Consider the following 13819-nt stretch of genomic DNA (forward strand, 5'->3'; position numbering starts at 1 on the left):
CTGAACAATTCTATTTATAGTAGAATATCCTAAGGAAATTTTTCCCCTTGTGGGCAAAGCTGTATGCACCGGGTTCTTCATTGTAGCCTTGTTTTTCTTAGCCCCAGATCCAGAACAACTTTAGTTCATCAATCGGCAAGGGGTGGTGGTGGAATGGGATTAAATAAACAATAGTATAACCAAGCTATGGAATAGTATGTAGAAAAAGAACAAAGCAGCTTTAAATGTACTGGCATGAAGAGTTCTCTGAGATATAAGTTTAAGTGAAAAAAAAGTTGCAAAACAGTATGTTAAATATGATCCCGTTTATATATTTTCATAAGTCGTGTATGTGTATATAATGTACAGAAAAGCATTTAACAACAAATTTATAACAAAGGAGGATAATTGTACTTTGGATGAGGATAGTGGAGTCAAACCAGCACTAGTGCTTCTGAGTTTGAATCCTATCCTAGAATGTATTCTCATGAAATTTGTGTGTAATTACAGAAAATAAACAGCAAATAATAAAATGCCCTAAGTATCTTTCCATCAGGATACATAGAGCTAAATCTTTTTTTAATCAGCCTTATTGTATAAATTTAACATAATGTATTTAATCTTTCCCCTGTCGATGGACATTTCATGTTTCAGTTTTTTTTTTTAAAGATTGGCACCTAAGCTAACAACTGTTGCCAATCTTCTTCTTTTGTTTCTTTTCCTTCTTCTACTCTCCAAAGCCCCCCAGTACACGGTTGTATATTCTAGTTGAAGGTCCCTCTGGTTGTGGCATGTGGGATGCTCCCTGAGCACGGCCTGACGAGCAGTGCCATGTCCACGCCCAGGATCCGAACCACCGAAACCCTGGCCCCGAAGAGGAGCGCTGGAACTTAACCACTTGGCCACGGGCCGGCACCGTGTGTCAGTTTTTAAAAACTTTACAGGTAGTACAATAGATATGTAAGTATATAAAGATTTTAAAAAGTTGTTTTATGTGAAACTGTGTTGGTATATAGCCTTGCCAAATTCCTAGGAATAGAATTGCTGGGTCAAAGAATTCGTGAGATATTATAATTATTGTTTAATAGAATTTGCCAAATTGCCCTCCATAAAAAGGTTGCATCAGAGTATCTGCTTCCAACAGTGTGGGAGTGCCCGTTTCTCCACAAACCAGTCAACAATGTTATCAAATTTCTAAATTTTGATAAACTCCTAGGTGAAACGGTAAGACATAGTTGTTTTGATTTGCATTTCTTTGAAGTTGAGCATCTTTTTGTATGTTTATTGGTCATTTGTATTTCTTTCCTGTGAACAAATCCATTCATGTCTTTGGCACCTTTTTCTATCGGGTTGTTATCATTTTATTAATGATTGTAAGAGTTTTTACAAATTAGCCTTCTGACATCTCATGCTTATGGTTTTTTTGTTTGTTTACCTTAAAGTTTTAAATGTTTATGTAACCAATATCTGAATCTTTCTATTTAGTGGAGAACAGAAGCTGGTCACGGGCAATTGAGTTCTGAAAAGCCATTAGTGAGGTTCTATGGCTCTCTGGGCTCTCTGGCTCCTCCTGAAAGGGCCTCCTGCACGCAGGGGCCCCTCACCCAGGGAGCTTCCTGCTGGGTGTCATATTTCAACGTTCTAACAAAGAGGCTGCCTGAAGGGTCTATATTTAGAGTAACTCCCCAGCCGGAACAGCTGGATGTCTGGGGACTAATTTCTGCATACTTTGTTCCTGAGTTCTGGGATTATTCTGAGGGGCTCGGGGTGCAGTGAAATTGTGACAAGGCAGGGAATGAAAAGGCTTCTTTCTCCTGGTGACTGCTTGGGATCCTGTAAACTGTGCTTTTTGTGAGGGAAAAATGACATGGATCTCAGGGGTGCTGCAAGGATTCACAGTCACCCACAGACCCGCACCACTGTCTCCGCTGGAAGATGCATCATCTACGAAGTTCTCAGACATCTGACATGAGGTCATAAGTTCAGCCAGAACTTCAAAAGGTTGTAAATCACTTGTGGAAAACTGCCAAGATTAGAAAACTGAATGTCTTTCCAAAGATTAACTTACAGATCACATTGAAAACGTGCGGTCTCGTATAGCAAAATTTTGTGTTTAAAATGTCAACAATTACTAGTCTGTTTTGAAAGCTGTGAAATAGTTTATAGCAACTAGAAAACATTTTTTAATGTGGCAAAAAACACTGTAAACAAATGAGTCTTTTGTTATCTTTACCACATAATTTTTCAGTGTTGAATGAAAATGGCTTGGCTGCATTTCCCAACTACAAAAACATTGAATGCGATGCTAAAAGAAAAGAAAAAGGAACATAAGAAAGTTAAGCCTCTACATGCACTCTCTACTTTCTTTCCTGACATCCCTTCCCCAGCTCATTTTGACGCAGCAAGGTACCCGATGGTGAGCTTTGGTCTTATAGCCTAAGAAAGAGAGAATTCCTCAAAATAGCAGCAGAAAGCTTGGAGCTAAGACCTGGGGGTGAGTGAGATGCAGACCCTCCCTGGTAACCAGAGAAGGGCAGACCCCAACCACAGGGCGGTGAGGCCACTTGGGGGCCCTCAGATTGGAGAGGACCGAGCTGAGTGACAGGGCGCTGCGCGCTGGGGCCTCGTGCACAGACGGGTGGTGGAGGAAGTCGTATGTGCGGAGGTGGCGAGGGGGCTCCTGTTGAACTCCCCGCCGGCCCGCCGGCCGGCCGGTGGGGGTGTGGGAAGGAGGGAGAGCTCGGCGGTGACGCGGGGCCCTCACGTGACCGGGAGCTGCAGAGCGACGCAGCCTTCGGAGCAGTCGTCACTCCCGTCTGGGTACCAGCTCCCCGCTGCCCTGCGCACGGCGGGCTGGCATCAGGCCCGGGAAGCGGAGCAGGTAAGCGTCCGGGCGCCCGCCGAGGCCAGCGCGGCAGCGGACGGCCGACCCTGTTAGTGGTCCGGGGGTCGGGGACTAAGCGGGCTCAAGTTCTAGGAGCCTTCGCCCCTGATTCTCCCGAGCTCCCCTCCCCCTGCCTACGTCTGTGCAGGGCTTTGACCGGGCGGATGCTGGAGGGGAGAGTCTCAAGAGGGAAATACAGAGATTGTATCTCTCTCTGACTCTAATCGCTGACCTCACAAGTCTACTCAGCTTCCTGCTCATTTCAGTGGAAGGGACATGCCACAGTGGCGTTTGCGGAGAAAATGGTGGGCCTTGGGGACTGGACGGCGGGATGGTGGGGGTGGCATGTTGGAATGCGGGGAGGGACGTTTGATAACCTGGTTCCTGAATCCAGAAGGGCGTGTATTGGGATCTGTGTCCTGGGTGATGGTCCAAGCAGTCAGTGCCTTTACTCTCTCCTGTCTGACGGACAGTAGTTCGGTGTGGCACTGTTTGTTGCGAGGCGAGGGAAGAAAGAGAGGAGAAAACTGCACAGGATCTGTGGAGGTTAGTGTGAGCACGGGCCCTGTCTGTGAACTGTTGAAGTTCTATGTGAATTCTCTATGACAGGAACTTAGGCGCCGAGGCTCGGGATATGGGGCGGGGCTGGCTAGGGGACTTTCCCTAAACTGCGTTTACTTACCGAGCTTCGGATTTTTCACTTAAATTGTGTTGAAGACCAATAAAGACAGCGAACTTTGCTACAGATGCTGTTATTTGCACTTCAGATAATGTTGAGAAAGTACAAATTGTTGTATCAAAGAACATTACTATTTTTTTTGAGATAGCCTTTGCAAGGGAAGGATAGTGATTTTGCAGAAGCAAAAGCCTTCCCCCACACCTTGTCTCATCTGCTGGAGACGCCTATGAATTGGTTTAAGGGGAAGTGGATGGCAGTAGGCTATGAATCTAGAGTATGGGATCTGGGGGCCTCCATCTATCTCGCAGTTTTCCAGTTTTCCAGATTCCTCCCGCCTGTCTGATCATCTTGGTGAAGGAAATAATGGACTTTTGGGAGAAGCTCTAGAATCCTACAGGTTGTTTTAAAACAATTTGCCTCTGTCTCCACCCCCCCTTTATTTTTCCTGCCTCCCTTTCCCACCCTGCCCGGTTCAGTGCTGGGGAAGCCCCAGGTTCTGCCTGCCTATGAGTGGGTCTTTAAATCCAGTAAGACAGACACTAGGACCTGTGTCTTAGATGCTGGGATGTCACAAGCACTCAACACTCACCTTCTCCTTTTTCTCTGTTTGTTCCTAGTTCTTCCCATGGGCCTACCGTAGGGCTGTTTACCAGTGGAAGCAAGGGAAAGGGGGAGACTGGCCTGGAACCATGAAGGTTGGTGTGAAGGTGGGCAGTGCCTGGGGACGACAGAAGAGGGTGGGCACAGAAGGTGGCAGAGACTTGAGAGGATCTCAGTGAAGGGTACTTCTGCCTCTCCTATACTCTGCCGGGTTTCCACAGTGTTACCATACTCCCTACCAATTTCAGGGCAGGAAACAGTAGGAATGTTGGGGTAAAGGTAGGCTGAAGTGTGACTGAGAGAAGACTTGGGGGGGGACCACAAGATGGGACACATTAGCAAACTGGACATGGGCTCTGGCAAGGCAGCTACTGGGGTCGGGGATCAGGGTGCCTGTCTGTTCTACGAAGGACTCGGTCTCTTAACCTCCTGTTTGTTTACTTGTCCATAGATCTACCTGCAGGTCTGCTGTAGGGCTTGAGATCACTGAAAGCAAACAAATAAGGAAGAAATTGCCCCTGATCTGTAGAGACGGGTAAGAAGATGAGGACTGCCTGAGTAGGCCTCTGGGGTGTGTTGGTGGAGACCAGCATGCATCCAGTAGGGCCAGTGTCTAGTCTGGAGGATCCTCAGCCTCTCCCTTTCTCAGCCATCTTGCCCGCCATTCCTGTCACTTACCCTACACCCTCACCTTTATTTTGGTACAGGGAGTGGGGTGATCTGAGGGGGATAGAGAGGTAGTTTGCTAATAATATGCCTGTCACATCAAGAACAAAATCTCCACTCCCATCTGTCCCTTCATCAGTCTGTCTGTCTGTCTCTAGGTCCGCAGATCTCGTGAGTTTATAGATCTACTTTAGGGTGTGTCACCAATCAAGAGAAGGAAAGAGGAGGGAACTGCATCCATCATTACAGGTTGGTATGAGGGTGGGGGCCTGTGGGAGTGGTGACCAAAGTAGGTCCAGTAAAAATCATGGTCTGAGGGCTTCTCAGTCTCTCCTATTCATAGTCAGCCCTCTCACTATCCTATCCACTGTTCTTTTGGTGTAAGGAAATGTGTACGGAAGTACCTAGGGGGAAAATTTTGAGGCACTGGGGAAGATGGGGAAGGGATAAAATAAATGGATGGAGAGAGAGTTTGCTAACCATCCTTTTCTTCCACCAAGCGCATCATTTCTACGCTTTCCTGTCCTTCTGTGTATCTATCTGTATGATGCACAGAATTAGAAGAGAAATTTTAGTCCATTTCCTTCCTCCACTTCTAGGTCCACCTCCAGTGGCAGCCGTAGTGGCCTTTGAGTTGCTGAAGACCAACACCCTCACAGGCCTACACCCAGACCTACTACCCTCTTTCCCCAGCCTGATTGAGCCCCCCTGTACCTTGTTCGTGCCTTCAGGAGGGGTGATTACATGGGTCGCATTCAGGAAGTGGGCTGGGTGGCTGCAGGACTGGTGATCTGGGCTGGTACCTGCTACTACATTTACAGATTAACCAAGGGAAGAGCCCAGAGTGTGAGGAGACTTGCCAGAAATGGGTCCAGAGTCAAGATGGAGACTGTGGTTGGTGTGCAGAACCAGACCTTGGCCGTGAGTGAAGCCATGACTAAGACAGAGATTGAGACTAGACCCAAGTCCAAGTCTGGAGCAGAAACTGGAGAAGGAGGTGGGGTTGGACCTGAAGTAGGGACTAAAGCCACTGCTAAAGCCAGACCCAAAGCCAGATTTCAGGCCGAGGCAATGGCTGGGGTGGAGACAGAGACCCAATCTGAGGCCAAAACAGTAGTCGGAACAGTGGTCATGACAGAGCTAGTGACTCTGACTGAGGCCAAGGCCAAAGCCAAGGAAGTGGCCATGAAAGAGGCAGTAACCCAAACTGACTCTGAGGCTGGGAGAGTAGTCAAGAAGGAGGCAGTGACCCAGACCAAAGCTAAAGCTTGGACATTGGTTGCCAGGGCAGAGACCAAGAAAGAAGCAATGACTCAGACCAAAGCAGAAGCTCGTATATTGGCTGAAAAAGAGACAGAGGTGAACAGAGTAATGGTGACACAGGGTAAGGCCTTGGCAGTGACCAGGGAAGTGGCCAAGATGAGTGCCATAAACAAGACTGAAACTGTGGCTGAGACCAAGGCAAAAGCCCTGGAAGAGACTATGAGTGTGGCCAAGACTCAGTCTGAAGCCAGGCGTGGTACCACAATTGATAATAAGGGAAATCCTAATACCATGTCCAGGACAGAAGCTGGAGTGGATGTGAGGTCCTGTGCACCGTCTCATACTGTGGCCAAGATTCAGGATGATGACATGCCTGGTGCTGAGGTTGAGGCTAAGGGGAATTGCAAAACTTTGTCTCAGGCAGGGTCTGGGGCCGACATGAGGCCTTCTGCCCAACCTCAGATTGTAGCCAAGGCCCAGGCTGAGGCCATGTCTGGGGCAAGGGGTGATGCTGGGAGTAATACCAATGCCATGTGTAAGGCAGGGGCTGGGGCAGGTATGAGAGCTTCTACACAACCTCAGACTGTGGCCAAGAAACAGGCTGAGGTAATATCTGGTGTCAAGGTGGATGGCAGGGAAAATACTAGTGTCACATCTAGAGCAATGATTGGAGCTGACATGAGGGCTGCTGCTGAGCTTCAAGCTGTAAGCAGTCCTCAGGCTGAGGCTATACGTGACGCCAAGGTTAAGGGTAGAAGCAATTCCAATGCCATGTGTAAAACAGGGGCCAAGGCAAACGTGAGGGCCAATTCCCAGGCTGAGACCTTGCCTAATGCCAGAGATAAGAGCAGAGGCAATCTCAATGCCATGTCTAAAGTGGGGGCTGGGACAGACATTGAGTCCTATGCACAGCCTCAGTCTGTGACCAATGTTCAGCCCGATGCCTTGCCTGATGGCAAAATTAAGGCTAACAGCAATGCCAACACCATGTCTAAGGAAGGGACTGGGACAGACACAAAGACACAGTCTCAGGCTTCCACCAAGAGCCAGACTGAGGCTTTACCTAGTACTAGAGGTAAGACTCGGGGCAAAGCCAAAGGCAAGTGTAAGGCAGGGGTCGGGACAGACACAAAAATCTGTGCACAGCCTCAGGCTGGGGCCAAGACCCAAGCTGATGCTTTGCTTGATTCCAGGGTTGATGGCAGGGGTGATTCTAATGCCATTCCTAGGGCAGGGGCTGAGGCAGAACAGAGGGTCTGTGGTCAGCCCCCAGCTATGGCCGATTCCCAGGGTGAGGCCTTGCCTGGTGCCAAGAATAAGGTCAGGGGGGGTCCCAATGCTGTGTCCAAGGCAGAGACTGGGTCAGATACAATAGGCTCTACGCAGACTCAGACAGATACAATGGGCTCTGCTCAGCCCCAGGCTGTGGCCAGCTCCCAGGGTGAAGCTTTGCCTGGGACTAAGAACAAGATCAGTGGCGATCCCAGTACTATGTTTAAGGCTGGGGCTGGGTCAGATACAACAGGCTCTGCTCAGCTCCACACTGTGTCTAATTCCCAAAGTGAAGCCTTGCCTGGTGCCAGGAAGAAGGTCCGAGGCAATCTCAATGCTGTGTCCAAGGCAGGGGCTGGAGCAGATAAAGTGGGCTCTGCCCAGCCCCAGGCTGTGGCTAATTTCCAGAGTGAGGCTTTGTCTGGCACTAAGAATAAGGTCAGGGGCAATCCCAAAGCTGTGTCTAAAGCAGGAATTGTGCCAGATACAGTGGGGTCTGCCCAGACTCAAACAGATACAATGAGCTCTGCCCAGCCCCAGGCTGTGGCCAATTCCCAGGGTGAAGCCTTGTCTGGTGTCAAGAATAAGGTCCGGGGTAGTCTCAATGCTGTGTCTAACACAGAGACCGGAGCAGATACAATGGGCTCTGCCCAGCCCCAGACTGTATCTAATTCCCAAGGTGGAGCCTTGCCTGGTGCCAGGAGTAAGGTCCAGGGCAATCCCACTGCTGTGTCCAAAGCAGAAGCTGGAGCAGATACAATAGGCTCTGCCCAGCCCCAAGGTGTGTCTACTTCCCAGGGTGAAGCCTTGTCTGATGCCAGGAAGAAGGTCCGGGGCAATCCCAATGCTGTGTCTAAGGCAGAGACTGTAGCAGATACAATGGGATCTGCCCAGCCCCAAGGTGTGTCTACTTCCCAAGGTGAAGCCTTGTCTGGTGCCAGGAAGAAGGTCCGGGGCAATCCCAATGCTGTGTCTAAGGCAGAGACTGGAGCAGATACAATGGGATCTGCCCAGCCCCAGACTGTGTCTAATTCCCAAGGTGGAGCCTTGCCTGGTGCCAGGAAGAAGGTCCGGGGCAATCCCAATGCAGTGTCAAAGACAGGGCCTGGGCCAGATACAGTGGGCTCTGCCCAGCCCCAGTCTGTGGCCAGGTCCCAGGGGGAAGCCTTGTCTAGTACTAAGAATAAGGTCAGGGGCAATCCTAATGCTGTGTCTAAGGCAGGGGCTGGGCCAGATATAACAGGCTCTGCCCAGGCTCAAACAGACAAAACAGGTTCTGCTCAGCCCCAGGCTGTGGCCAGTTCCCAAGCTGAGGCCTTGCCTGCTGTCAAGAATAAGGTCAAGGGTAATCCCAATGCTGTGTCTAAGGCAGGGGCTGGGCCAGATACAGTGGGCTCTCTCCAGCCCCAGGCTGTGGCTAACTCCCAGGGTGAAGTCTTGTCTGTTACTAAGAATAAGGTCCGGGGCAATCTCAACGCTGTGTCTAAAGCAGAGACTGGGCCAGATACAATGGGCTCTGCCCAGCCCCAGGCTGTGTCTGATTCCCGAGGTGGAACCTTGTCTGGTGCCAGGAAGAAGGTTCAGGGCAATCCTAACGCTGTGTCTAGAGCAGAGGCTGGAGCAGATACAGTGGGCTCTGCCCAGCCCCAGGCTGTGGCCATTTTAAAGGGTGAGGCTTTCCTTGGTACTAAGAAAAAGGTCAGGGGCAATGCCCAGCCTCAAGCAGATAAAACAGTTTCTGCTCAGCCTCAGGCTGTGGCCAGTTCCCAGGATGAGTCTTTGCCTGGTGCCAAGAATAAGGTCAGGGGGAATCTCAGTGCCGTGTTTAAGGCAGAGGCCAGGGCAGATACGACAGGCTTTGCCCAGCCCCAAGCTGTGTCTGATTCCCAAGGTGAAGCCTTGCCTGGTGCCGGGAATAAGGTCCGGGGCAATCCTAATATTGTGTCTAGGGCAGGGGCTGGGCCAGATACAACATGTTCTGCTCAGACTCAGACAGTAGGCACTGCTCATTCCCAAGTTGTGGCCGGTTCTCATGGTGAGGCCTTGCCTAGTGCCAAGAATAGGGTCTGGGGAAATCCCAATGCTGTGTCCAAGGCAGAGGATGGAGCAGATACAATGGGTTCTGCCCAGCCCCAGGCTGTGTCTACTTCCCAAGGTGAAGCCTTGTCTGGTGCTAGGAAGAAGGTCAGGGGAAATGCCAATGCTGTGTCTAAGGCAGGGGCTGGGCTGGCTGCAACAGACTCAGCCCCGCCCCAAGCTGTGGCCAATTCCCAGGTTGATGCCTTGCTTGGTGCCAGGAGTAAGGTCAGGGGCAATCTCAATGCTGAGTTTAAGGTAGAGGCTGGGGTAGCTATGATGGACTCTGGCCAGCCTCAGTCCATGGCCCATTCCCAGAGTAAGACCTTGCCTGGGACAGCAGACAAGGCTATACCTAAGTCTGAGGCAGAAGCCACAGGAGAAGATGAAGCCTATGCAAAGCCCAAGGCTAAGGCCATGTCCACGTCTGAAAGTGAGGGTGGGACAGACACTCAGGCCTGCAGAAAGACTCAGTCTAGGGTCCATGACTATTACTGGAGTGGGATTGGTATTGAGGATTGGATTGCTTCTGAGCGATGGATCAAATTTAGGTTTCAGGCCAGGGATGGATACTGGGAGAATAGCATGTCCTGGGCTGATGATGAGAATGAAGCCAGTATTGAGTCCTGGGGTGGGGCTTGTGATGAGGTCAGCATTAAGTCCTGGCCTGGGGCTAGGGCTGAGAGTGAGGTTAGTATTGGATTCTGGGCTGGAGCTGGGGACCAGGCCAGTGGGGGTATCTGGGCTGGGAATAAGGCAAGTGAAGAGTCCTGGGCTGGGGGCAAGCCCAGTGGGGGTTCTTGGGCAGAGGTTGGGGGCAAGGCCATTGGAGGGTCCTGGACTGGGGCTGAGAACCAGGCCAGTGGGGGGTCTTGGGCTGCTACTGGGAACCAGGCTACTGGGGAGCCCTGGGCTGGAGGTCAGGCCAGTGAGGGTTCCTGGCCTGGGGGCCAGGCCAGTGGAGTATCCTGGGCTGGGGAAGAGGCCATTGGAGGGTCCTGGACTGAAACTGAGAACCAGGTCAATGGAGCGTCCTGGACTGGGGCTGAGGAACAGGTCAGTGGAAGGTCCCAGGATGGGGCTGGAATTCAGGCTAATGGAGGATCCTGGGCTGAACTTAGGGCTGGGAATGTGGCTAATATTGGATACTGGGCTGGAGTTGTGGACCAGGCTAGTGGAGGGAGCTGGATTGGGACTGGTGATCTGTCTGGAGGGGGATCCAAGCCTAGATTTGAGGATCAGGCCAGTGGAAATGTGTCCTGGGCTGGGGCTGGTGGGCAGGCCAGTGGAGGGTCTAGGCTGGGGCCTGAGAACCAGTCCAGTGCTGTGTCCTGGGCTAGAGCTGGGGAACAGGCCAGTCGAGGGTCTAGGCCAGGGTTTGTGGACCAGTCCAGTGTTGGATCCTGGGCTGGCACTGGAAACCAGGCCAATGAAGGATTCTTGGTTGGAGCAATGGGCCATGCCAGTGGGGGCTCCTGGGCTGGGACTGGTGATCAGTCTGCTGGTGGGTCCAAGCCCAGATTTGAGGATCAGATTACTGAAGAAGGGTCTTTGGCTGGGGCTGGTGGCCAGGCTGGTAGAGTGTTCAGGTCGGGGCCTGAAGATCAGTCCACAGGAAGGTCTTGGTCTGACTCTGAGGACCAAGCCAGTGGAGGGTTCTTGGTTGGGGCTATGGACCAGGCCAATGGAGGGTCCTGGACTGGACCTGGGGATCAGGCTGGTGGTGGGGCAAAGCCTAGATTTGAGGATCAGGCCAGTGGAAGAAGGGCTTGGGCTGACAGTAGGGACCAGGCTGGTGGAGGGTCTAGGCTGGGGCCCAGGGACCAGTCCACTGGAGATTCCTGGGCTAGTACTAAAGACCAGGCCAGTGGAGGGTCCAGGCTGGGGCCTGAGGATCAGTCCAGTGGATGGTTCTGTGCTTGCAGTGGGAGTCAGGCCAATGCAAGAGGGTCCTGGGGTGGGGCTGGTGGCCAGGCCGTTGGAGGGTCTAGTCTGGGGCCCTTGAACCAGTCCAGTGGTGGGTCCTGGGCTGACACTGGGAGTCAGGTCAGTGGAGGGTCTTGGGCTGGGGCTGGGGAGCAGACTGGTAGCTGTCTCAAACCTGGCTTTGAAGATCAGGCCAGTGGAGGAGGGTTCTGGTCTGGTGCTGAAAATCAGGCTGTTGGAGAGTCTAGTTCAGGGCTGACAGATCTGTCCAGTGGTGGGTCCTGGGCTGGCACTGGGAGTCAGGCCAGTGGAAGGTCCTGGGTTGGGGCTAGGGATCAGGCTGTTAGCTGTTCCAAAACTGGGTTTGAGAGTCAGGCTGGTGGAGGAGGCTCCCAGGCTGGCACTGGGGATCAGATTGGTGGAAAGTCCTGGGCTGGGTCTAGGCTGAGGCCTGAGGACCAGGCAAGTGGAGGATCCTGGGCTAGGGCTGGGGACCAGGCCAGTGGAAGGTCCCAGATCAGTGCTCGTACAGAGGCCAATGAAGGATCCTGGTTTGGGGCTGAGGGTGAGGCTAGTACAGGGTCCTGGTTCTGGAGAGGGGAAGAGGTTGGTATTGTATCCAGGCCTGGAGCTAAAAATGAGGCCAGTGTTGAATCCACATCAGGGGCTGGGGAGGAGGCCATCATTAGTTGCAGATTTGGGGCTAAGGACAAGACCAATATTGGGTCCTGGATCAGATCTGAAGAGATGGCCTGTATGGATTCCTGTGTGGGGCCTGAGGCTGGGCCTGTGGCTGGGGCTGAGGCCAGGAAAGAGTCTTGGCTCTGGGATGGAAATGCAACCACTACAGGTTCTAGGCTTGGGGCTGGGGAAAGGGCTGGCATGGGGTCCTGGACTTTGGCTGAGGATGTAGATGAGGATGAGCTAAGTAGAGCATCCAGCCCTGATATTGAGGAGATCAGTTTAAGGTCTTTGTTTTGGGCTGAGAGTGAGAACAGTAATGAGTCCAGATCCAAGAGTGAGAAAGATATCAATTTTGAGCGTAAGGCTGGCATCAAGGATAAGCTTGAGGCTGCTGGTGGAGTTGATGAAAGGTCCTGGTTCCGGGATGGTAATGAAAACAGAAGTGAGGACAAATCTACACCTAACACTAAAGCCAAAAAGTCAGCTGAGTCAAGAGGCACATATCCATCCATGGTCCCAGGGGCAGGAATGGGGTCATGGGCAGGAGCCATGATCTGGACGGAAATGAAATTTCCATACCAAAATGAGTCCTGCTTCCCACCTGAAGATGAGCTCAGAAAGCAGATCAGGTCTGGGGAGAAAACTCAGCCCTGGGCCTGCCGCTGTAAACGCGAAGCTAACATGGATCCAAGAGAGCTTGAAAAACTCATTTGCATGATTGAGATGACTGAAGACCCTTCTATTCATGAAATAGCCAATAATGCTCTCTATAACAGTCCTGATTATCCATTTTCCCATGAAGTCATTCGTAATGCAGGCAAAATCTCAATTATTGAAAGCTTGCTCAATAATCCCTACCCCAGTGTTAGGCACAAGGCTTTAAATGCACTGAATAACATCTCAGTGGCTGCTGAAAATCATAGGAAGGTTAAAACATACTTAAATCAAGTATGTGAAGACACCGTCACTTATCCCTTGAATTCAAATGTGCAGCTGGCAGGACTAAGATTGATAAAGCACCTGACTATTATCAGTGAGTATCAGCATATGGTTACAAATTATATTTCAGAATTTCTTCGTTTGTTGACTGTGGGAAGTGGAGAAACTAAAGACCATATTTTGGGAATGCTTTTGAATTTCTCTAAAAATCCATCTATGACAAAAGATTTGCTAATTGCTAATGCACCAACATCACTGATTAATATCTTTAGCAAGAAAGAGACAAAAGAGAATATTCTTAATGCTCTTTCTCTATTTGAAAATATAAATTACCATTTTAAAAGAAGAGCAAAAGTATTTACCCAGGACAAGTTCAGCAAAAATTCCCTTTATTTTGTATTCCAAAGGCCTAAAGCATGTGCCAAGAAACTTCGAGTCTTAGCGGCAGAATACAATGACCCTGAGGTGAAAGAAAGAGTTGAGCTATTATTAAGTAAACTCTGATTAGTTTTGTATTTCCAAAAAATTTGAGTAATATTTTGGTTTTGCAGCCTGGAAGTAATGCACATTGTAAATTGCATTATAACTTCAAAACTCATGTTACTTATGATGGTCTATAGTTGGACCATTTTATGAACACCAAATGAATTCAAACTTGTACTGAAAATACATGTGTTGATTTTTACTTTGTCTGGATTGAGATATTTTTAGTATGCTTCATGAGCAGGAACTGAACAGATTCTTCATAAGTAAGGTAATCTTTGGTCCTTTGTGTGGACTTATGTTTATACATTTGAGACTTTATTTTTATGCCATCAATAAAGTTGTGTGTTTTAAGCATAAAAAAAGAG

General features: G+C 50.3%; 1 protein-coding gene across 17 annotated transcripts in view; it reads left to right on the top strand.

Annotated features, from left to right (window-relative positions):
• Window positions 1-2646: 2646 nt before the first annotated feature.
• ARMCX4 (armadillo repeat containing X-linked 4) overlaps window positions 2647-13819 on the top strand; it is a 35989-nt gene continuing 24816 nt past the window's right edge. For 3 of the 17 annotated variants that reach the window (XM_070258259.1, XM_070258254.1, XM_070258258.1), the window contains exons 1-4: window positions 2730-2860; window positions 4160-4237; window positions 4594-4677; window positions 4967-5057. Coding sequence is in view for 7 of the 17 variants with exons in the window: in XM_023634335.2 (XP_023490103.1) it covers window positions 5553-13472 (7920 nt within the window). In the remaining 10 variants the exon portion in view is untranslated. Of the gene's footprint in view, window positions 2861-3824; window positions 3940-4159; window positions 4250-4593; window positions 4678-4966; window positions 5058-5407; window positions 13817-13819 lie in introns of those variants that run through there. The other 14 variants (XM_070258262.1, XM_070258256.1, XM_070258260.1 and 11 more) reach the window with 11 other exon arrangements.

The sequence above is a fragment of the Equus caballus genome, chromosome X (assembly GCF_041296265.1).
Source record: "Equus caballus isolate H_3958 breed thoroughbred chromosome X, TB-T2T, whole genome shotgun sequence".
NCBI classification, from domain to species: Eukaryota; Metazoa; Chordata; class Mammalia; order Perissodactyla; family Equidae; genus Equus; species Equus caballus.